We start from the raw sequence: 26,217 nt of genomic DNA, 5'->3' as shown, positions 1-26,217 counted from the left end.
AAAAATCCAAAATTGTAAGATCCGGTGATCGTGGTGGCCAGTTATGTGGACCATATTTACCTGTCCATTGGCCGCGAAATATGCGGTTCAGTTGTTGACGGGCAATGACAGACGTGTGGGCTGGACATCCATCCTGTTGAAACCACATATTTAGACGTAGTTGAAGTGGAATATCTTCAAGTAAACGTGGGAGTTCGTTTTCGAGTAAATCGACATACAGAAAACGGTTTAGATTTTCTTCAAAGAAAAATGGTCCGACGATATGCGTATCAACAATTCTGCACCAAACATTGACTTTCCAGATACGTTGATGATCGATTTCTCGATACCAATGTGGATTCTCTTGCGCCCAATAACGGAGATTATGTGTGTTCACTTCGCCGTCACTTTTGAAGGTGCACTCATCAGAAAACAAGATACTTCTATGGAAAATAGGTAATTGTTGAGTAATCCAATTACAGAATATCAGTCTTTGTCTATGATCGTCCAATGTCATGGCCTGGTGAAGTGACATTCGATATGGATGAAATGAATTTTCTCGCAAAATTCTACTGATAGTGCTTCTACTTATTCCACTATCTCTTTCTCGTCTTCTTAAAGAATCGGTAGGATTTACAAGAACAGACAGGCAAGACGTGGCCTGTTACGACAAATGGTTCTCTTTCTGCGAAGACTCAGACATGCTACCAGATAGATCGGGTGCCGAATGTCAAACAACCGACACCTCAAAAAGTCGACAGTCAAAAAACCGTTGTACGTAGGTAGGTAGGTACTTAGGTACTTCACTATTCGGGGATTGTTATTCATTTATAGGTACTAATGTCTTACTCAAACGAAGAAGCTGCGTTAATGTTGTCGGTTTTGGGTAGGGCTGAAAGTTTTCGGGAAGCTGAAAGAATGTGGCGAAATGAATATTCCGATCGTACACCGCATTCGCGCAATGTTTTCATTGGTTTACAACGGCGGATAATTCAAAAAGGTATCGTCCAACCGGATTATAATAAAAGAATGCAAATTCATCGTCCGCTTCGTGCAGTACAGGCACCTGATATAATTGCTTCTGCTCTTGTAAATCCTACCGATTCTTTAAGAAGACGAGAAAGAGATAGTGGAATAAGTAGAAGCACTATCAGTAGAATTTTGCGAGAAAATTCATTTCATCCATATCGAATGTCACTTCACCAGGCCATGACATTGGACGATCATAGACAAAGACTGATATTCTGTAATTGGATTACTCAACAATTACCTATTTTCCATAGAAGTATCTTGTTTTCTGATGAGTGCACCTTCAAAAGTGACGGCGAAGTGAACACACATAATCTCCGTTATTGGGCGCAAGAGAATCCACATTGGTATCGAGAAATCGATCATCAACGTATCTGGAAAGTCAATGTTTGGTGCAGAATTGTTGATACGCATATCGTCGGACCATTTTTCTTTGAAGAAAATCTAAACCGTTTTCTGTATGTCGATTTACTCGAAAACGAACTCCCACGTTTACTTGAAGATATTCCACTTCAACTACGTCTAAATATGTGGTTTCAACAGGATGGATGTCCAGCCCACACGTCTGTCATTGCCCGTCAACAACTGAACCGCATATTTCGCGGCCAATGGACAGGTAAATATGGTCCACATAACTGGCCACCACGATCACCGGATCTTACAATTTTGGATTTTTATTTGTGGGGAAGAATAAAAGACCTCGTATACCGCGAACGACCTACGACTTCAGAAGACATGAAGAACAGAATTCGAGAAGCCATTCAGTCTCTAGATCCTGTCGAAATTCGTCGGGCGACGGATGATTTTCAACGAAGAATAACAGCCTGCATACATGCACGTGGAGGACACTTCGAAAATCTAGATTGAACACATGCGTACGAACAAAGGTGACGGCAAGGGGAACCACTTTAAAAAAGCACCCCTACGAGATACAGGTGACGGCAAGGGGAACCACCTTAAAAAAGCACCCCTACGAGATACAGGTGACTCCAAGGGGAACCACCTTAAAAAAGCACCCCTACGAGATACAGGTGACGGCAAGGGGAACCACCTTAAAAAAGCACCCCGACGAGGTATAAGTCCGACCTTGTGACCTCCACGTGGTACATCTTGGGTAAAGCTGACACAGGCGGCATCGACTGTTCAAGATCTTGATAATTAGGAATCTTTAAAAATCGATGTACACGACTACAAATGAATCTAAAGGTAGAATTCAAATTCACCAGCAGATGGATGCATCATAGCTATGTAAATACCTAGTATTGTTTGAACTATTTTTTGTACAAACACATCCATATCTTTTAGAAGGGTGGATCGGGTGCTCTAAAAGTAACTTGACCTCCACATGACCTCTAAGGGTAATTTTGACCTAGACTTGATAACGTATTCGGACGTAAAATTTTCCGCTCTTTTCATTTCTGAAGTCATGAATAAGGGTTTACATTTGTAAAACGGTACTTTGACCTTGAGTTATGCCCAAGGTCGACCTCAAGGTCAAATTCAAGGTCACCATCAGATAGATCTCCCGAAATCCTGCAAATTTTGTCTGAACCATTTTTTTGTACAAACACATCCCTGCCTTTTAAAAGGGTGGTACGGGTGGTCTGAGACGCCCTGTATATATAAAATTCACATTTGAATTATTTAATAATTTAAGATGTAGCTTCGACCGGCATTAGGCCTAATTCATATTATTATTATTATTATTATTGAGTTACGTCTTATGATTACTGTTACAGAAATTTTGTCTGCGGTAGCCCTAACGCTGACGCTGCCAGACTGGTCAGACAGTATGGGGAGCTCGCGAGACGATTTTGTCCCACCGGTCTCTTGTGCGCGTCAACTACGTCACGAGCCTTTAGGGCGCGTTCACACCTTGACGGAAAAGTAAAAAGCGGAAAAGCAGTGACCAATCACAACTCGCGCTGGTAGTAAGTAATACAAAAAGCCGAAATTGTCCACTACCAGTGCGAATTCTGATTGACTGCTACTTTTCCGCTTTCTGCTTTTCCATCAAGATGTGAAAGCGCTCTTACAGGCTCGTGCTGAAATGCAATATAAGATAGTCGTATAGGACGACATAGATTTTTTTATATTATTATTCTTTTTATATTTATTATTACATTAAAAATGTTATTGTAATATTCATTTGATGAGTAATATCGCTTTTATCTTACGTACATTATGAAAACAATGTCAATAATTAAATTTTTACTACAAAAAATTGTATTTTATTATTTAATTGTACACATATCCTTATACCATATAATAACTTCAACAAATTTAATTCTATTTGTTAATTAACATATTTATTCCTCATAGCTATACTATATATCATTTTCTACCTTAACGATTCCGGAAAAGTCTTTGTACCACTTCTGCGGAACAAGTTTAGAAACGAGAGGATGCAGGAAGAGAGAAGACAAATGGTGACGAAAATGAGGAAATGGAAGTTCGAGAACAAAGATGGCTTTTCTGATACAGTATTTTTTGCTAGAAGGAACATTGACGCGGAAATAGAGACGGATAGTAACGATCCCGAAGATAGCGTGATGTAAACGCGAATGTTCTCGAGAATGTCGCCGAAAATATTCTTATAAAACACATATGCGATCAAAGTAGATCGCAATGATAATAGACCGTAATAATAACCGATGTAGACTGTATCGAAGTAAACCGCAATTCAAATAGCTCGTAATGATAACCGATATATGATTTGTTCTATCGAACACTAGATCGCATAGAAAAGTCATCTAATTAGTTTTGTAACACATTGTTTCTTTACATATGCTATACATATGCTTTACATATGTTACTTTATATTTTTTCTGTTATAATAATTGTTGAAAATTTTACAAAAAAAATTCTTGAAAACATTTTAGATATTCATATAATGTGATAAATGTTAAATCGATGTTGAATTACACAAAAAGTACGATTTGCTGAAATATTTAAAAAAGCTAGATACAGGCCTAAAAATAATTTTGTTGGACCGTCAAAGTAATTATATAGAATGCTCAAACATAATAAGCAGTTTCTTGAATAGCAAAAGTTTTGATGTTCAAGCAATCATCTTGGACGGCCTACATTTTGATGATCTAATAAAACTTGGGGCTCTATTCTTGAAAAGAAACATATACGAAAAACTAGGAAAATACTATAGTATACGTAACGTATACTGTAATATTTCCCTAGACTTTTGTATACGTTTCTTTTCAAAAATAGACCCCTTGGTGTTTGTGGATAAGTATACGGTAAATTTAACGACTAGATTATATTGGATACTAAGTCATGTAGGGTCCGATTTCTTATATGTATAACAAATTTCTCAATTAATTAATTCTCATACCAGATTCAAAATTAGCAATAATGACATTTGAAATAAAAAATCATAATTCCTTGAATTGTAAAATTACACATTTATTTATATATTTACATACATGTATGTACTGTTTTTACTATGTTTTAATTCGCATATGGGACAATAAAGTGAACTTTAACTGTGCCAAAATTGAGCTATTAATTAAAATATCGTTTATAAATTAGTCACTACTGTTATCGTATCACGCTTTAAAATCATATATAGGTATGGTTGACATTATCCTGATCTGTAGTAATCTCATGTAAATGATGCCAGGTGTAATCTCGTGCTATTTCCGACACAAAGAGCGACATAATCACATGAGTATACTTCACGTCTTTATAATAAAGCAAATTGGATAAAGAGTTCGATTTACGAGTTGGAATTGCATTACGGTAGATAGAAACGCGATATACGTATCGAGCGGTGCTCTTCATCATGTCGCTATTATTCATCGTATCGCAACAGAATCTGATATCGCGTGCTTACATCGAGCGAGAAACCTCGTTAAGTGCATAAACGCATGAAAATAGAGTATTAACGTCATTAAACTGAACATTACAGCCTTAGCAACGTTCATTGTTAAACATTTTGTTATTTTAACTTCTATGTGTGTCGAAAATGTAAATCAATTCATTTCTGTGTTTATTTTCAAAGTAAACAACGTCCATATTGATATATGCACTTAGTAAATAATAAATTTTTGAGTCAAATTTTTAATATAATTCTTAATTAAATTGTTTAATTCTACTGTTTTAGTTAAATTAACGACATATTGAGTAAGAGTAGTAGCGTCTATAGAAAATGATTAAAAATAATTCAATTCGAATATAATTTGACGTTATGGATTTAACAGTGTAAAATAGTATAATAGAAACTTTACACAGGATGTATCTAAAATAACGTACACTAATCATACAGTGCTATTCCTAATAAAAAACTGAGAATTATTATGAAAATTGCAAAATGGTAAAGGACTTTTCGACTCAGTTTTTTATTAAGAATAGTACTGTATGATTAGTGTACATTATTTCAGATACACCCTGTATAGTATATGCGGTAGCAAAAATTTTAATGGCTACGTTTACACCGTACGACTGATAGCGACCTGATCTATATCGTGACCCAAAGTAGGTCTAGTCACCAACCGTTTACACCGAAAGGGACTTAAAAATTGGTAGGGTCACATTTAGTCCACGCTGGTCCGAATTAGAGCCATCTATCGTATTTTGTACAGATTATTTCCATATACAGTATTGTACTCGCCAGAACGTATACATAGCGCTATATTGAGTCGGGATGACAGATATCTTAACCTCTAAAATCTCGAACTTTAATGCTTAATATCTCGGTTCGCGAGACCGACCGCCGCATTTTTATCAGATTCTTTCATTTTAAGTGAAAATGCGTTGAATAAGCCCAATTTCATCAAAATCGGAGATAAGGCCCGGATTCTAAATAATTATCATTATTTGTATTATTTTGATTAGCAAAGGCATTGGTACTTATGAACTTGAATCGCTGCATGAACTTTTTTCCATCTTTTTTTTTAATATTTATGTTCTTTGCACAAATCAATTAGTCTTTTCACAGTCTAGAAGTAAATAACAAACCGGTTTAACCTAACTATTCAACAAAACAGCAGTGTCCTACCGAGCAAATAGCTATGAAGCTTTTAGATCGTGTCAGTCGCGCGTTTACACCGAGAAAGTAGACGACCTATTTTAGATAAGAGCGCTAAAAAATCCGGCCTGACAACAGGTCGGGTCAGGTGTAGTAGTGGCTACGTTTACACCGTGCGCTTAGTCCGCGACCTATACGATAGATGTCTTTGTTTAACCTACAGGATAAATAAGGACATCTATTGTATAGGTCGCGGCCTAAATGCACGGTGTAAACGTAGTCAGTGTTTACAGCGTGCGGCCTAAATAATGTAACCTAAATTAGGTCGAATTTGGTGTATAGGCCGCGGACTAAACGTACGGTGTAAACGTAGCCATTGACGCTATCATCCTATTTTCATGCATTTACTCGTTTGTTTTTCTTCGTTAAATTTTTTATTTGTTAAATTTGAGCGCTACCACTTGAGAGGTTGTGTACTAGAAACACACAGCAGTATTTATTGATCGCAAATACAGAAAGAAAGACTCATTTAACAGCATCAAGAGCACCGATTGCATGGAAAAGTGGATGGTCCCATCGTTAGTTTCAAATGATCTCGTATCACGGAGCATCGCGCGCGCGATCGATGATCTAGACTATTCTAGACTGGCTACGTTTACACCGTGCATTTAGGCCGCGGCCTATACAATACGTGTCCTTGTTTATCCTGTAAGTTAAACAAAGACATCTATCGTATAGGTCGCGGACTAGGTGCACAGTGTAAACGTAGCCAACGTGAATGTATAGGAAATTTCATTGAAAACCAGAGAGAACAACCGATCCGAACCCGAATATCCGTGATATGTGAAAACTCCGCGCGATCCAATATACTGTTACACACGCTCCCCCCCACACACACACACACACACACACACACACACACACACACACAAAACGTACAACACATGAGGACAGTACAATTACTCGACTATAAAGCGTATAGAAGAAGCTCAAACTTCTCTTTACTCGTTGATTGAACGCGACGCGTCTACTATGGCAATTGCAATAGCTCTCCCATGAATTTAACTTTGCGCTACTCGTCGTCATTTTGTATTTTCAAAAGTCGATAAAACTTAAGATGAATGTTATTGAGACAAGCATTTGAATCGATATGTAAATTAGTGATTATTATTTATATACAAGGAATTTTTTTTAAATATAAATGTTTGCTTATTTTTCTATCATACAAAACAAGCGAAATTAAAGAAACAATGAATTGCTTTCTGTTAAGATAAGAAATTTTTTTTTTTAATTTAAAAAATATGAAAAATAATCATATTGATATTCTCTTTTCAAATTTTTGTTCTTCATAAGTGTGAAAATTAATCTAAGATTATATTAGATAAATCAATTTTATTAAATTTTAATAAACTTTACAATACATTATTACGATTACTTAGAGCATTACATCAAAATAGTATAAATTCTTCGCATTTTTCCGATGTTAGATATGTTTTTATAAAATGTACCCATCGAATTAAAAATTGATGACAAGTCAGTTATTCTAAGAAAAGAATATATATTTAAACGTTCTTAATGATCACGTTACTATCTTTGTCCTGACCGTTAATGTGCAATGTAAAGCTTGCACTTTATGGACGGACATCGTGGCAACTTCCATCGTAAGCCAGCTCTTTGTATTTTTAAAAGTTTGAGCTCGGTCAGGATCGTCTACAAATTAGGTATTATTAGGATTTACGCCGGAAAGTTATATCGGCCTCGAGCGTCATGCTCGCCGACGACGTCATTGCCGTGTACACGTGCACCTTCTAAATGTGGGAAACATGAAAAGCTCATCTCGCTGACTATTACGACAACGATTAATGACTTCTCAAAGAAGAATTAGAATTTTCGTAATAAAATTACCATCGAATCACACAAGCGTAATCGATGTAAACGAATAATTTTCATTACTTCCTATGTACTCATTTTAATGTAACATAATATTTGTCCAAAATATTGAATTTAAAAATTATATTTTAAATTATATTTTAAAATATAAAAAAGATTCAATATTAAAAAAGAATGAAATTAAGAAAAAAAAGTTAAGAAGATTGGAAGCAGACCGTTATACGTTTGGTTTTACGAGCTCTCTTTTGACGAATGTGTTATTTCGACTATTTCTTCATCGTTAGAAGAAATACTGGGGCGGATCGAACGATAGCGCTCCGCTTTTATCGGGAAGGCTGCTGAAGTTTTCGTTCGTAAGACTGAATACGGAATGACTCATCCCTTCGTGCGGTTTTACATCCCGTCCTAATTCAAACCACGTAAAGGAGAGCTTCGTTTTCACGTCACGGTGCAAACTATGCTCCGCTGCCGCACGTTCGTCATTGGCTCCTCCATTACGTTTATCTCGCGAGTGCATTTTGACGGAACCGATTGATGACGCCCGCGGAGTGCGTTGTCACATTTCTTGTCGCGTTGCGAAAAATATGGATTTGCCGAGATATATACGTGACGCCGAAAAACGACGTAATTTAAAAACTTGAATGATAGCTGGAAAGTGTTTTTTTGAATTCCTCAGTGTCTGTCATAATTTTAGCAATTATGAAATCGAATGTGTATCAATTAAAAATGTCTCTAGCGTGTGTTCTTAAAAATAATCAGTGTACTATACATAATTATTTTGATAGTCTCACAAAATTATTTTCAGATCTTCATATACATATATTTAGCTAAATTTTTAGATACTTTTAGAATACTTTAGCAAAACCGTTCTTCCTTTGTAGTTTCAGAAAATAGAACTAACATATAAGATAGAATTAATCATAATAAAATACGATAAAAGTATAAAATTAAAAATACAAATTAAAATCATAAAATATCAATCAAATAAAGATTTACGTAGGTTGTTCACATATATTCCTCATGTAAAACATTTCGTATATGCTACCATACAGTATTTTGCTACTATATATGTAGAAAAACTGTAATTCAAAAAAATTAAATACATATAACATGTTTTTTATTCGTGCAAATGTGAAAACAATTTCAAATTACTCGACAAAAGTGTGTAACAAACGAGAGTATAGTGGTTGCGTATACATTTATCTAAGAAAGTTTTTCTTATTTTTTGAAAAAGCTAAATTACTAAAGTAAAAACTAACTTACACGTAAACCAGCATGGGATACTTGGTGGCACCACTCATATCAGCACCGGGTGGTATTAGGAGTCTCACCTGGGCGTTAAAGCCACCAGGAACTGGGACTTCGTATCTATGAACAATCGGCTGCGATCTTTCCACTATTATATCACTTACCACACTGTTGTCCTCCCACACGGAGAGCAACGTGGTATTCTGAAAGCAGAAAATAAAGAAAATGAATTTAATATTATTTTAATATTAATATACAGGGTAGTGTTCGAAAAAATTAATACAAAAGAGTATCGATACTGAATCGGTATTTGGGGAAAAAAAATCGATATTAGATCAGGCTCTGTATCGATATCTATCGATACCTTCGCAAAACTTCTGGTTTTATTTACAATTCCCTTAAAATAGATTTACATTAAAAAAATGTATTTATTTTTATCACAAGGTACATATTTTTGTATGGGCAGTTTTACCTTTTAATATCAATAAATTACAAAAGTAAAAGATTTTTTAAATAAAATTTAAAAACAAACAGAAATCAGTTAACCTGCTTATCTGATAATATCACATGAAAGGCACAAATAACATTTTAAAACTATTTTACTAGTTCTATCTACCAGTCTTTATAAATCACATAAAATATATCGCGGAGTCTACTTACAATAGAAGTCGTAGCGGTCGTAGAGTCTTAAGTCGTAGAAAATTAATCAATCACAGTCGAATATGAGAAGAATAATCAACTTTGATTGATCAATTTTCTACGAATTAAGACCCTACGACCGCTACGACTTCTATTGTAGACCCCGCATATGTCTATTTTAAAGGAGATAAGAGATATAATATATGCCTATTTTAAAGAAAATAACATATGCCATCTCTTAAGCAATATCGATACTCCGAACGATCTCGCAAAGCGGATCGATATGTACTTATCAGAGATATATCGATTCCGGATCGATATTCGTATCGATTTTTTCGAACACTAATATAAGGTGAGTAAAAAGTCCCGGACCGGGACTTGTAAAATCGGAAGGCTCGAAAACTAAGCATTTCCGAAAGAAATATTTCCTACAAAAGTTATAGGATTTTAAATGATCTATTTCTTGATCTGATCAGTCTGACATTGGGTGGCGTCGCCAAGATCAGGTCAAGGTCACGTTGATTTTTTTAAACGGAACACTATTTTTTATTCCAGAATTTAATAGCCGATATCGAGAACTTTCCAAAACACTATAATAAAATTATTTTTCATTGAATACTTTTCGAATTATAAGGCTTGAAAGTTACAGTACCGCCGGCATTAGTATTACGCAAGGCAGCCGATCGACTAAAACCTTTTGAATGTTGTTCAAGATCATGTCCTGGATAACATTTGTCAAGATCAAAGCCATTGAAGGTTGTACCTCTTATTTTCCTTTTTGCATTAAAAAAAAATGAAAATAGGAACAATTGCCAATGGCCTTGATTTTAACAAATGTTATCCATATCATGATCAACGTCCTGAACAACATTTAAGAGATTTTTGCCATTGGACACTTTGCGTAATGCTAATGCCGACGGTACTGTAACTTTCGAGCCTAATAACTCGAAAAGTACTCAATGAAAAATAATTTAATTATAGTGTTTTGGAAAGCACTCGACATCGGCTATTAGATTCTGGAATCAAAAATATAATGCTCCATTTAAAAAAAATCGATGTGACAACCTGATCTTGGCGACGCCACCCAATGTCAGACTGACTAAATCTGTTAATAGATCATTTAAAACACTACAGCTTTTGTAGGAAACATTTCTTTCGGAAATGCTTAGTTTTCGAGATATTTCACCGGTCTGGGACTTTTTATTTACCCTGTATAGCTAATATATTATTTTAAAATTATTTTTAATTTAGATAAGGTAATTGGGGGGGGAGACGCCACACTTAAGCCTTTATTCTTGAATAACTTCTTAATGTTATTGAATTAAGTTACGAAAAAATATTATTAAAATTCTAGAGACCTTTCTTTATTTACATAAATTTATAAATTTAACGTTTAATATTCCGTATTATTGGAAAAAATTGATATATCATACCTTGCAAAAGTGACATCTTCCCCCTATAACTGTGGATAAGATGTCACCTCTTATAGGAGAAGATATTACAAACAATTAAAGAATGCGATGCAATATAAACTTGCATATTTTACTTATTTACAGTCCATAATGAAGAATTTAAGCTATAAAAACACATAAAGGTATGATAAAACATAAATTGAGGAAATATGAAAGAGAGTAATTTAGGAAGTAAGTCGGACATATTTTTATTCGTTTAAACAGCATTTCATTAACTTAAAATATTTCGATTATATAAAGCATCCAAAATTTTAATTCATAAAATCATTTTAATGACTGTTTCAAGTAGGAAAAATTGTTTTTTGTATTTACTGTAATTTTATCCTCAATGTAAGAGGAATATTCAATTGCAATATTTACGCATATAAGAATATTACAAATTATAATCTATATCATCCACATGACCACCAGGGAATACTGATTGAAACCGTATATTATTTGTCCGGTTTTACGTAAGCATCGACATACAGACCTTAGCTATTAACATACAAAATATTACAAAGAGCATGTTTCACGATCTACCTTTTCGAATAATCTTTTCCAATCGACATTGGCATGAACATGTTCATTTAAGCTGATAACTGCACAACTGTTTGCCACACGTTTTTGCACAGCCAGTATAGTCAACGCACGTTCTATAAAAAAATTATAAATAAAATGGCGTCTTCCTTTTATGGCATCTTCCCTCGAATTACCTTAATTATTTTGTTTAATATCATGACCTAAGATTTTAATAAAAAGGTTATATTTTAATGGTTAGGATATTTTAACAATTGTTGTGAAATAATAATTTCACAAGAAATGTGAAATTGTGAGAGCTCACACTTAAAGTTAAAAGAATATTAATCAGCGCCAGATGAATACAAGCTGTAATATGTAACGAATTAAATGGATATTAATCTTATTTCATGTGTACATTAACTGGTCATTCATCAATTATGATATTCATCTGGCATCGTAACAGCGACACTACCTATCTTCTTAATGCAATTTTTCTTCCATCTTCATACGCTTTGGACGCTATAGATCGCTGATCATTTGTTGATTTTGACATCGCCATAATCGCGATAAGTTACACACTAAAGACAGTGAATAACATCGTCAACATACTTGGAGACACTCCTGCAAACTTGCGGTGGAAGTCATAAGATCAGACGAACGTTTAGCGGTTTGCCTTCTCCAAAGTAGTTCGTAACTTCAATCGCACCCTCCGCGTAGTTTGCCGGTTGAAATTGATTCGGTTCGAAGGGCAGCTACTTTCCCGAGTAGTTGTCCGGGATAGTTTTTTCTCTTCGATGGGGGGTAGGAATAGAAGTTCGCGGTATATCGCGATGAAAAATTGCATTAGAAAAGTCGAATAGGCTAATGCTCGCGAAAGGGCGTCGCCACGATTTGCTCTCTGAAATACCCGGTCGGTGTTTTTGCGATCGAGTTTACCCGCGAGTTCCGCGTCCGCCAACTCTCTCCTAGGAATCGAGGCAAATGTAACGCGCAATCGGTGCAATCTGCGTTGCTTTTGTGTGTCGAACACTCGACGAGTTCGCCATTACATCGACCCGATGGCGAATCTCGATTTTGCATCGCCGCGAACTTTTTCTCGGACTCTTGCGTTCTGGCTCTCCACGTTACCGAAGTTTCTTCATCGAATGACAAGCGATCTGACAAGATTTCTGGCTTTTGTGGGAATCTCGTACTGATCGCGATATGACGAGGCGATATCGATTTTCGATCAAGAGATGAATATATACATACATTTTTTCCTGCACCAGATATGGCAGATATACAGAGTGTCCGATAAGTTTTGACAAAGCGCTCGTGTGCAGATAGAACGGACTAAACTGAGTCGAATAAAGTCCTCTACCATTTTGCTATTTTCGCAATAGTAAACGAAATATCAATTTCTAAAGATTGTCGGATAAGCGGGTAAAATCGACGCATAAAACAATTTTAAGATTTCTTTCAGAGTTTTTTATGGAATATTTTAAATATGTTTCTTAAAGAACTTTTAAAAGTATCTTAAAGTTGTTTCATGCGTCGATTTTAGACATTCTGTTTATTGGGTAACAAAAAAATTGTAAAAATTGCAAAATGGTAGAGAATTTTTCGACTCTGTTTAGTCCGTTCTGTCTACACACACCCTATATATATATATATATATATATATATACATATATGTATATATATACAGAGTGAGTCACTTATGATCGGCCACCCGAATAACATTCACGATTTTAGAGATAGGAAAAAATGTTTCAGATGAAAGTGGAACGGTTTCAAGGGTATTTTAGTTATATTATTTTTCTTCCAGGTGGAGGCGTCAAAAAGATATGAAGGTCATCTCCATTTTTTTAAACGAAATTGTATAATATTTTTATGTAATATGATTCCTCTAATTATTCTGCATATAAAAGTATTAAGGTAGAGATATTTAAGAAACAATAGTTTATGAAATATTTCATACTTCATTCTGGCATATATTGACATAAAATGTTAAATAACTCGTAAACTATTAATTTTTTAATAATCTTATTTTAATATTTTTATGAATAGAATAATGAGAAGAATTGGTGGAAACAAAATACATAATTGCTTTAAAAATATACAGGGTGACCCATTTTAAACTATCACCCCAAATATTTTCGTTCCCTTGCATTTTACAAGAAAATGTTTCAGTCAAAAGTTGTATGGTTTCAAGCCATAAAATGGTACCATTGGTTTGATCTTGGATAGTCGCTTAAAGGTCACATGAAAGTCACTTTCAATTTCTTAAATTAAAAACCCACTATTTTTCATTACATATTCTTGTAGCTTATCTTGAGGGCTTTCCAAAACACTACGAGGGGCACTACTTATATTTTGAGCCTTGGCAACACTGAATGTTGTCAGGTGCCATTTGACGTTTCCACTAGAAAGTTTGACATTTTTTACCATAACCTTCTTCAGAACGTTTTGTTATTTGAGCGCGATTTGTATTGTTTACAGTCACTTGAAAATTGTGTCTGAGCGAAAAAATGGAATTAACTCGTGAAAATTTTCGTGCAATGATTTATTACGACTTTCGATTATCAAGACAGGAGTGCATCGATCAACTAATTTCCACTTTTGGCGATAAAGCCCCATCCTTTGCCACTGTGAAATACTGGTATAACGAATTTAATCGTGGTCGCCGTTCGCTCACCGACGAAAGTCGTGAAAGTAGTCCAAAATCAGTTGTTGTGTCAGAAAACATTGATGCTGTGCAAAAACTAATAATGCAAGATCGTCATGTGACATACTGTGAGATTGAGACAACCTTAGGCATTAGTTCTACCAGCATATATAAAATATTGCATGATCATTTAGCCATGAAAAAGGTTTGTTCTCGTTGGATCCCACATAATCTGACAAAATCTCAAAAAGATGCTCGTGTCGATTGGTGCAAACTAGTGGTTCGAACGCATGCAAAAGTGTATAGATCATAAAGGAGAATATTTTGAAAAATAATAAAGTCATTTTCAATGACAAATTACTGTTTTTTTATTATTAGGCTCAAAATATAAATAGCGCCCCTCGTATAATAAAATATTTTTTCATTAAGTATTTGTCGAGTTGTGAGGTTTAAACGTTACGATACTGCCGGCATTAGCGTTGTCCGAGATATACCACGTGGAGGTTCCCAAGCAGCAAAATAGGGCGAAATTACGTGTATTCGACCTTCTAATAGGTTGAAAAGTCTGTTTGACCAATCCCAATTTACGTCGAATCGACGTCGAAAGAAGGTAAGTGGGGAATAAAGTTGAAGTAATTTTACGGTCGAAATTAAGTAATGGTAGGCATTTCGTCTTATAAGTCATAGTCCGATTTGGTCAAATAAACCTAATAAAAGGTCGAATATCGGTAATATTTTGGTAATTTTGACCTAATTCTGACCAATTTGTGCCCTCCCTTCTTTCGACGACTCAGTGTTTGTCGCCGAGAGGGCAACACTGTACATTTCCATAATAATTCTACCAAGACGGAGAATCACACTACAGCTATAACATGTGCTTGATATGGTTCCGACCAGCCATGGAAGTTCGAAATAAAATAGTAACAGAGTCCTTCTTTACGTCGGTTCTGAAACCGAATATCGCATGATACGTGACAGAAATATAAGTGCGAAAGAAAATTTTCTATACAGATTTTTAGTTTACTTCGTTAAAATCAACGCGCCTGCGAAAATATATAATTTAAACAATTATTAATTAATCGTTAATTATTTAACAACAATATATTTTTGCACTTAGTATAATAAAAATGTTTTAATCTCGCACCTACGCTAACAGTAGCATAAAATAGATATTTTTTTCAATCCTTAACATTCCGAGAGATATAATATAATTTATTTTTTATTAATGCTCAATTTTAGAAAGCGTTTTAGTATATCATGGCGGACAGAACAATCTTACAATAATGGCTGATTTAATGTTTTCGTCCAAATACTGACCTATAGGTCGAATTTCCTTACTGCTAAGGCTAAATGTCTAACTTTGAGAGTAAATTTCCTTAATCAGGGCATTTTTACTTCAAAATCGTTGACTTTGATGTCATCTTGTCGACCATTAAGGCATTCTGACTAACAAGTCAAATTTCCCTATTTATAAGTTAGATTGACTCAAAGTCGAAATCGCTGGATCGATACATATCGAAAAATGTCTGCTACATCGCGATCGTAAGTATGTATCACGGAATTAACTTAACCTAACTTATAATTATATACGGTCAAAGCCGCGATCACGCTTTTAAAAATTTTAACCTTTCATGACAACACTCAGCACAGAGAAAAAAACGTGTCTTGCTTGAACAAGCGATTTTTTACTCCTTCATAATCAACATAGAGAAAATAACTGATGCGATTGTACAGCAAACAGGATGGCGACTTTTAATAAGGTCCAAGACCAATAATTAACTTTCAGGGTAAATTTTGCAGGGCATTTTGACCTAACCTTAGATCAATTTTCCTTATAAGTCATTTTCCGTGGTAATCTCAACTTTGTAGTTAATTTCCAGCGACCACAAGGTTTATTTCGTGCCTTAGATATTCCCTATATTAGTCAAGAACACAAACGATTTATATATAGTAAAAAATTAGGTAATCCTAACCAATTAAGTCATATCGCTTATGAGGTTGAAATTAGGTGATACAATCAGGTCACACTTCCTTCAAACAGAGCTTTAATTTTGACTTATAAGTTAAATCGACTTTGAAGGCATAGCTTTGGTCAAAATTTAGTCATTTATAAGCTAATGTATAACTTTGAAGTCATTAAATTTTGAAGGCATTTTTATAGGTTTAAATTTCGTAATTTTCGACCTGTACAGAAGACTTCAAACAATATTTAACTGCTAAGACGTTTTTTATGTCAAAAATTAGTAATTTTTCACTTAATTAGGGCGACCTGACTTTGATTTGGTCAAGATGCTCTGCTTTGCTGCTTGGGAATTGCACGGTCAGATTTACATCTTTTTTGTGTGTGTATGTGGGGGGGGGAGTGCGCGTGTGTGTAAAGGGGGGTATTTAAAAATGATTAAATATTTTATTGAAGATGCTCGAAGACACATCCACCTTGTTGGATACATAAACGCAACCTTTTATAAAAATTGTTACGCACTCTATTAAGAACAGTTGGTGTTATGCTTCTGAACACATTACGAATACGTTGCATATTTTCAATACTCGTCGTCTCAGTCTCGTACACTTTTTCTTTAACATATCCCCAGACAAAACACACACACAAAAGAGATGTAAATCTGACCGTGCAACCTCCACGTGGTATATCTCGGATAATGCTAATGCCGAGATAAGTATCGTAACATTTAAACCTCACAACTCGACAAATACTTAATGAAAAAATATTTTATTATATTGTTTTGAAAAGCTCTCGAGATAAGCTACAAGAATGTGTAATGAAAAATAGTGGGTTTAATTTAAGAAATTGAAGGTGACCTTTAAGCATATAAAAGTATTAATAAAAGACTATCCAAAGTCGAACCAGTGGTACTATTTTATGGCTCCCTTGAAACCATACAATTTTTGTCTGAAACTTTTTCTTGTAAAATGCAAGAGAACAGAAATATTTGGGGTGATAGATTAAAATGGGTCATGTATACATACAATATGCCTATATACAAAATGGATAATTTTTTAAATAAATAACTATGTGTTTTTTTTGCACCAATTGATTCATCTGATTATTCTGTTCATAAAAGTAAGTTAAGGTACGATTATCACAAAATTAATAATTTACGAGTTATTTAATATTTTATCACAATATGTGCCGGAATAAAGTATAAAATATCTCGTAAACTATTGGTTTTTTGATATCACTATCTTTAATACATTTACATGCAGAATAATTAAAGGAATCATATTGTGTAAAAAAAATTATACAATTCCATTTAAAAAAGTGGAGGTTACCTGAAAATCTCTGAAGCGCTTTCACCCATAGAAAAACCATAGTAGTATATTGTACCCCTCTCAATGCTATACAACTTCAATAAATATGTATATTATTTCATATCTCTAAAAATAGCGGAAATATTCTAAGTGAACATAATTACTGCCTCACTCTGTATATGTATATAGGGTGTGTCCGCATGCAGTGTCAAAACTGCTACAGCGGCTTCAGCATATGAAAACAAATCGAAAGGGTTTAATAAACATATATCCGAACGATTTCGGAGTTACGGGATATTGAAGTAAGAAAATATGAATAGTAGTTAATGTTCGTTATTATGTTGTTTTGAATCCTGAATCTTTTTCTAACAGACTAGATCTTTCACTCGTCCCCAAAATGTAAGCAAATACACGTTAAGGATTACTTCCTGTGAACGTTTCTCCATGATTATTATCTTCATTAGATTGGGTTTTATGTTAATATAGAGATTTCACGAACCTTTGCAATACTCATTCGATATCGTGCTGTTTAGCGGTATCCATCAAAGCGTTCGTATGGCCGGCTGCTTAGTTGTGCCGCTCTTGACGACACGAATTTCACGCCCTGTGGTTGGACATCTTCTAGGGCTCACCGTTTAAAAACTATTGATATCACATCATTTTGCTATTGACATTTTCGATTCACTTTTTCATGAGGAATATGTATGTGCTGGTCCGTGCGGGCGATCTGAATCACCCTATATATATATATATATATACAGGGTGTCCCAGAATGATCGCATTTCCTTTTATGGATACGTATTCTTGAGATAATTTTAAGACAAAAATCCTAATACGAAAATATCGAGATTACAATAATTTTTTTAATTATAAGCTAACTTTAAATGATTCTAAATCAAAAGCCATTTTACTTTTATAGGCTCTATTATTATTTCTGAATTCTTTTAAACATTCTAAGACGAAAATCCTAATACAAAAATACGAGGCAATAATAGTTTTCGAATTACAAACTATCTTTAACCAATTATAATTCAAAAACTATTGTAGACTCGACATTTTTGTATTAGGATTTTCGTCTCAAAATTACCTCAAGAATACATTCTTAAGAGGAAATGCGGTCATTCTGGGACACCCTGTATATACATATATATAAGATGGCTGTAAGTTGAAGATATCTCGTCGTACGCTTCGTGACAAGATGATCAAGTTTCGAAGAAGTAAAAAAGTGATGAAGCACTTCTTTTGCCCTATGTTAGCGTTAATTTAACAGTATATGTTTTACAGCTTAAAAAAGAAAAAAAAACAGAGATTCCTACCATATATTTGACGTGACCCAAATAAGTCATTCTCGATATTCTTTATTTGCAAATTTTCTGCAAGTCAGTATTTTTAAATTGAAGTGACATACTTTGATTTGGACTACATAACGCAACAATTGTAGTAGCTCACGAGGAAATTCAGCCTCATTTTCGAGAATAAAAGCGCAAGCCCTAAACGTCTCCGTTCAGAAAAGTTCAGTGGAAGTGCGACACTTCTGTGAGAATCTTTGATAGACTGTAAATCCGATAAGGAATTTCTAAGTTATTTTTTACTACAAATACTGCTCTACTTCAATCTAAGGACCTCGAGCCTTACTATTACGACGCGACGTCGTGAAGTCGGAAACGGGAATCCGCCAAGTTCTGTGCGGCACTCTCATATCTTAGTGGCACGACCGGTCAAGGCTGACTCAAATTTAAAGTATTCTATGGCCGGAACGGCACCTTTGCACCCCTGAGTAGTACAGCATATTATAGAAACTTATTTTTTTAATCACTTAAAAAATCGCTCTGAAATAAAAAAATAATTTTTAATTGAGTAAAATTTTATTTTAATTCCTAGCTCTATCAAATAATAGCTAGCTATTTAACGATAAATAATTTATAAAGAAGAATGTAATTCGACATTCGCGTTCAATATGTCGTGAATTTCTGTAAGCTCGACATTTTTTTTTCTTTCTAGCGTTGAGAAGAAAGTTCAAATAATGATATATGTTATAATTTATTATTTGAACTTTATTGTCATGGAAACTCAGTCACGAGTCAGAACCATATCATTGAAATATAATTATATTTGTATTCCCAAATAACTGTAGTTGGAGCCATTATTAATGGTTTGCAAGAAAAAAGAATCAACTCCAAATTAGTGAAAAATCTCACTGCGTAAATTATACCAATTTTTTTCCTAACAATGTAGGAATTTCTTCGACGTAGTAGAGAGTATAATAATAGCATATCGAAAAGTTAAGCGCGATCAATTGGCATCACTTTGAACCTTTTGTAAATTCCGATAATAATCTGTATCATAATATCGATATAATTGGATCGGCATGCAGGAGTGCCTCATAAATCGTGTCAAAGTGCAGCGAAGATCGACAAAGAGATTCCAGAGGGGATTTTGTACGTGCCTGTTTGCGATTTCGCTGATGTACGTGTAATATTCGTGTGTGTAACAAATTGCTTTATTAATCCTCGAAAAATTGATATTAAAAATTCGCGGTAGGTATATAATGTCACGGCGCTTTTTTATAGAAATTTTTCATTAAGATGTCTATATACCACATTATTAACGGATGTTTAATTTCGATTTGGAAAGACCGAGAAAATCGTAAAATATTTCGCAACTTATTATAACACGTACCTATATAATAAAAGTGAATCAAATCTTTTATATATAAACGCGATTATATAGATTATCTATATTATTATTCGACGTAGACTTTTAAGCAAAAGACATGTTAATGTCTTTAATGCAACATATGTTAATTCGCGTAAATTAAAACGATCAAAGTCGAAGGAAAGCAAACCGTCCGCACAGTCTGCAAGCGTGAATTTCATCGACAAGGTCGCTCTGCAATATAATTGAATTAACGATCATTGTCGACGCCATTGGTTTCCCAGGCGAGAAGACCAATTATCAGCATTAAGCGGCGAAAAAATAAGCGATAAATGTGCCGGATAGTCAGATTTTCGCTCCGTTTATCGAGATAAAGCACATGGATTCGTTCATGACATTCTGCTTTAGGCGTCCCCAAAGTTTGATGAGTTCTTCATTTCTTCTTCATCCTCTCCTTCAAATCTGTCGCTGCAGTAATCAGATTACAAAAGAGATCCGATGTAGATCGGGAGTACTTTAATAATCGCACTGTGGTGAATCTAGATATTTTAAAATTCCGAACGTATCATATGTAATTTAAAGAATATATTACTTATATTTACCTAGCCCGTGTAAAATTTATATTTTATTATATTATTTTAGTATATTATATTTATGTTATATTTTAGTATATTTTCAATAAGAATCATATTGGATTGTACATGTGAAAACACATACCAATAAGAAATAGAAAATAAAGGCCCATAACGATCGAAGCTATATCTTTAATGCTCAAATAATTCCATGTGAATTTGTATATACTATACAGGGTGTTTGGAATTTAATGTCAAAACTTCGGGAGCGTGTAGGGGATCGATAAACTAAGAAAAAAAGTTCTGGGTACCTATCATGGAAAAAGTCGGAATGGATTCCGATCGGAATTATTCAATTATTCCTTAGATTCCTATTATGTTTTCTAGGGTAAACAGAATAATTTCGATTGGAATTCATTCCGACATGTTTCATGATAAGTACTCTGCCGGATATATTTGTTTTTGCTTCGTTTTGGAGAAAATCGCAAAAAAGACGAAACTTAGTTGCTTCATTCTTGTACTGCCTTTGAAGTATTATCGTTGCTGAAATCGTGCACGAAAACAATAATAATTCTATTTTCAAATGAAAACTTTTTTTGTTTGTTTACATTTCTGTCTTTCTCCTGTAAATTCTGGGTTCGACTCCCCCAGGGTTGTAATATTTTTCGCAATAAACAAATTTATTTAGAAATTTCTAGCATATTAAGATCTCTTTAATAGATGAACATCAAATATTTAATTGTGATATTACTACAGTAATTTAGCTGCGTTTATAAGTTCGAAAAAAATAATTTGGCGTGCAGTTTAATTAAATGACTACAAATATACAGGGTATTTCAGAATTCGCGAACACAAATCGCACAGCGTGATTGTATGTGCCAAAAGCAACTTTTTCCTTTGGCAAAATTGCGTTCAAACAGTATTTTTTAAATGAGAGCAATTTTAATTTAACGAATGTGCACTCCACGTTATGCATGGATCAGAGGCGGCGCACGCACACGACGTATGAGCATGTATGTCATTGTTTTACTACTTTGCTATGGGTTTTATAAAAACTATGCATGACATATCTAAATATCACAATTATTCACGAGTTGTCTAATGTACTTATTTTACTTTCAGTTGTTTCTTCAGTAATATCAATGGCTACGTTTACACCGTGCATTTAGGACGCGGCCTATATCCTTTAGATTAAACAAAGACACCTATCGTCATTTAGAAAACATTCTCTTCTTAAATAAGTTATATTCAAAATAATGATATTTAGATATCGTATATAGTTTTTAGAAAATCTTTAGCAAAATAGTAAAATAATAACGTACATGCTCATACTCCGGGCCGCGCCATGTGTATGCGTCGCCCCTGATCCATGCGTAACGTGGAGCGCTCATTCGTTAATTTAAAATTGCTTTCATTTAAAAAGTACTGTTTGAACGCAATTTTGCTAGAAAAAAAGTTGCTTCTTTTGGGACATACAATCACGTTGTGCAATCCGTGTCCGCGAATTCTAAACCACCCCGTATACATACTCGTATATATATTTACATATAAGGCACCTGAGCCGAATAAGACCCAGGCACTAAATAAGGCCCACTTTTAAATTTATTATTTTAGAACTCGCTTTACGCTTGCACTATATGCTTAAAAGATGTGTCATAGGAAGTAGATAAAAAAGAATTAAAAAGTTAGAATCGATAACAACACGTTTGTTTAACACAACAAAAACTTGTGTATATGAGGCTAGTATGAGCCATTTTTATTACAATCCGCTGCAAAATTTACCAGTATACAATATTTTATAATTTACTATAATTCATTATAATATTATTCAACTTCCTAACTATGAAAAATAAAACTAATAAATAATTTTTTTAAAATAAGTATATGTATTTTTTTTTAAACATGTACTTATTAAATAAGGCCCACTTATGTGATTTTTATTATAGCTATTATTATTTGTTTGTTATGTGTGGAGTTTACGCCAGAGAATAACGATTTTCAATCTACTATTATTTAAGAAGCCAAAATTGCATTCAAATTGCTAAAAATGTTCAAAGATTGAAAAATTAATTACAAACAAAATTAAAGATAATTGTAATATTTGAGAGTAGAGTAAGTCCTAAGGAATTTTCTTTCTATGATTAATAATCATTTTAAAACTGATTTAAAAAGAAAATGTTTACTTTCTTTGTTATTTTCAATTTATTTTTTATTTAGACCTTATTATATTCATATGCATGTAATAAGGCCCAATCAGAAATTAATAAAATCTTTTTTTGGTTCATTTATGTATATTCTATATAAATAATATATTTTATTTTTGGGAGTGAATAAAATGAAGATTTGATTCTCTCTCTCACTTAGTTTATTTCAATATCCCCATAAATAGAATTTTAAAAAAATAAAATAAATTAGGTGGGCCTTATTCGGCTCAGATACCTTATGTATAATACATACAAATTCACATAGAATTATTTAAACATTAAATATCCAGCTTATTCGACCGTTACGGGCCTTTATTTCCTATTTCCTATTAATATATTTTATTAAATTTTATCGTACATACATATAATAAATTAAGATAAAATTGGGCATATGAGAGTCACGCGTTTATCATATATAATTTACACTTATATATCAACGAGAAGCAAGTATAAATCTATCTATTTTAATTTTTAATATGAATAGAAAATATGTGGTATATGAATTTTTATTTCAGCGGAGATTAATATTGTTATTATAATATTAATTTACTGATTCGGTTCTTCTATATGAACAATTCGTCGTTTTTGCTCGATTATATCCTTTCTTTTCTCGTCCTAGTAATTTACAGTGTTCCGACCCGTCTGTCGTCATGGAAAGTCAACGAAGGAATTTGATTATCGAAAGTAATGAAACTTTCATCCAACCGCAAAATTTTCTCCGAAAACGACGGGCGCGCAGGTAGATTAGCGAATAAGCAAATGGACGGGTAGATTATGGACAGATTGAAAAGAAGAAAGAGGAAAATCGATCTGCGCGAAGAGAAGCCCCTGCTTGATTGATATACATACTTAGACTCTTGTGGCAAGTCATTCTGAATCGAAATTTCATGAGGAAAGGAAAATGAAATAACAATGAATGTGGTGAAATTCATCCTCGAGAGATATGTATTTACAATTAATCTTATGATTTTATTCCAATTGATTAATTTAAATTTTATATGGTTTTTATTTATTGTGGTTATACAGGGTGGGGCATTTTAATCGCCCCAGGCGAATATCTCAGAAACTAAAAGAGATACAAGAAAAAGTTTTATATAAAAATTGTAGGCTTTCTTAAGGGAAAGAAGGTGGATGTAACGGGTTTTGGATAGGGGGCACTACTAAGGTCAGGTCAGGGTCAACATAAATTTTTTTAAATGAAAATCCCAATTTTTTATTTCATATTCTTATAACACATCTCGACAGCTTTCCAAAACGCTATAATAAAATATTTTTTCATGAAGTACTTTTCGAGTTATAAGTCTTGAATGTTATAATTTCGCCAGCAATAACACTACTCAAGGTGTCCGACCGACAGCTAAAACCTTTTGAATGTTGTTCAGGATCACGACCTGGATAATATTTGTCAAAATCAAAGTCATTGGAGATTGTTTCTCTAATTTTCATTTCTGCACTAAAAATTCATTTCTACGTAAAAATGAAAATAAGTACAATCTTCAATGGCCTTGAACTTGACAAATGTTATTCAGGACATGATCCTGAACAACAGTCAAGATGTTTTAGTCATCGGTCGGGCACTTTGGGTAATGCTAATGCCAGCGGTACTGTAACTTTCGAGCCTTATAATTCGAAAAATACTCAATAAAAAATAAGTTTATTATAGTGTTTTGGAAAGCACTCGACATCAGCTATTACATTCTGGAATCAAAAGTAGGGTGTTCCATTTAAAGAAATAGATACGACCTTGATCTGACCTTGGTAGTGTCCCCTATCCAAAATCCTTTATTTCCACCTTCTTTTCTCCAAGAAAACCTACTTTTATATAAAACTTTTTCTTGTATCTCTCTTAGTTTCTGAGATATTCGTCTGGGGCGATTAAAATGCCCCACCCTGTAGATATTATATTATAAGTAAAGATTTTTCAATCAAATTATAGTTTTTATTTCTGCAATTAATAATTGCAAGTAATATTTATAGTATATATAATAAATGCTCACACATTATCATTATTCATTTAAAATAAATAATAAGTAAAAAAGAGTTTAAAAGAATTTTGATAAAAAGAATGTAATACTTAAATAAATAATAACAATAAATATTTCGGAAAAGATTTATAAATGAGAACGAAATATACATATAAAGTTTTATAAGCTCTACAACACGCGCGTTAATATATCCCCTACTACATAAACATGTTTTTATTAAAGTTCAAAACGTAGTAATTAGAAGTCATAATGTCGGAGTGAGGAGTAAACACGTGTTTGTGCTAACACGAGTTAATCAAGTTTTATATTTACGTATGAATAACAACCACTTTCACAGTTTCACCGATATTGATCATCGTTAACTAATAAATTAAACCTACTAATTAATTAAATACGCTTTATTTGTATCGATAGTATACTGAATGTTATAATTCAGAAAGAGAGAGGTAGTTTAAATTGCGATTAAAATCACGTGCGATATGAAATTATCAGAATTCCGTGCGATAAGTTAGATTTTCCAATTAAGATGTCTTAATATTATAAACACATTTCGTCAAATATAGAAATACGAATAGGTTTTACTTAGTTTTTTTAACCGATCTCTTTTTTGTCGAAAGACTCGTTAATATCTTCATCGATATTGTTCATCTCGTAGAAACCGACAATATAAAAATTTTTATCTCAATAAAAAGCTATCTCAATATACAAAGATTAAAATTTATTAAATAGTAATATATATTGTTGACATAAATATGCGTACCCGGGAAAAAAATGTTTCATATATAATAATATATAATTATACAAAATTATATAAAATTATATGTAATTATATAAAAAAATTGACATTTTATATACAATTCTATATAATTATACTATATATAAAATATGTCCATACATGTAACGTTTTTTCCCGGGTAATTATCAATTTCACTTTACATGACATTATTACCATCGTAATTTCAATGCAAACGTCACCGAAAATGTCACTATAAAAGTCATCACGATAATATCGTAATATACTTAATTGTATTTTGATTGCATGTCAAATCTGATTGCATATCACAGTAACACTTTATAAATAGAAAAATTATGACTAAGTAATTCTTATATTTGTGTATTTATAAAAGAGAAATAGATGTTGCAAA

The 26,217-nt window shown here is 33.4% G+C and overlaps 3 protein-coding genes across 3 annotated transcripts in view; 1 reads left to right on the top strand and 2 right to left on the bottom strand.

The window, feature by feature from the left end:
- The window catches only part of LOC108730286 (venom dipeptidyl peptidase 4), a gene marked incomplete at its 5' end in the record, with an annotated part of 26,922 nt that extends 17,589 nt beyond the window's left edge, over window positions 1-9,333 (bottom strand). The window contains one exon of the mRNA XM_018459872.1: window positions 9,146-9,333. Coding sequence (XP_018315374.1) covers window positions 9,146-9,333 — 188 coding nt within the window. The remainder of the gene's footprint in view (window positions 1-9,145) is intronic.
- On the bottom strand, window positions 88-514 carry LOC108730291 (uncharacterized). Its single transcript, XM_018459877.1, has 2 exons — window positions 219-514; window positions 88-133 (listed from the first exon to the last, which is right to left on the bottom strand). The coding sequence occupies exons 1-2, from the start codon at window positions 512-514 to the stop codon at window positions 88-90; spliced, it is 342 nt and encodes a 113-aa protein (XP_018315379.1).
- LOC108730290 (uncharacterized) lies at window positions 1,171-1,597 on the top strand. The gene is made up of 2 exons (XM_018459876.1): window positions 1,171-1,466; window positions 1,552-1,597. The coding sequence occupies exons 1-2, from the start codon at window positions 1,171-1,173 to the stop codon at window positions 1,595-1,597; spliced, it is 342 nt and encodes a 113-aa protein (XP_018315378.1).
- Window positions 9,334-26,217: the final 16,884 nt, after the last annotated feature.

The sequence above is a fragment of the Mycetomoellerius zeteki genome, unplaced genomic scaffold (genome assembly GCF_001594055.1).
Source record: "Mycetomoellerius zeteki isolate Tzet28-1 unplaced genomic scaffold, Tzet1.0 scaffold886, whole genome shotgun sequence".
Taxonomy (NCBI): domain Eukaryota; kingdom Metazoa; phylum Arthropoda; class Insecta; order Hymenoptera; family Formicidae; genus Mycetomoellerius; species Mycetomoellerius zeteki.
Note: the sequence above shows the minus strand (reverse complement) of the source record. Positions and strands in the feature narration are given on the sequence as shown.

Excerpts from the sequence above, each read along its gene's own strand:
- LOC108730290 (XM_018459876.1), top strand. The coding sequence starts at position 1,171 with ATGTCACTTCACCAGGCCATGACATTGGACGATCATAGACAAAGACTG. Across the intron at positions 1,467-1,551 it reads GAAAATCTAAACCGTTTTCT|GATGGATGTCCAGCCCACAC; the intron begins GTATGTCGATTT and ends TGGTTTCAACAG.
- LOC108730291 (XM_018459877.1), bottom strand. The coding sequence starts at position 514 with ATGTCACTTCACCAGGCCATGACATTGGACGATCATAGACAAAGACTG. Across the intron at positions 134-218 it reads GAAAATCTAAACCGTTTTCT|GATGGATGTCCAGCCCACAC; the intron begins GTATGTCGATTT and ends TGGTTTCAACAG.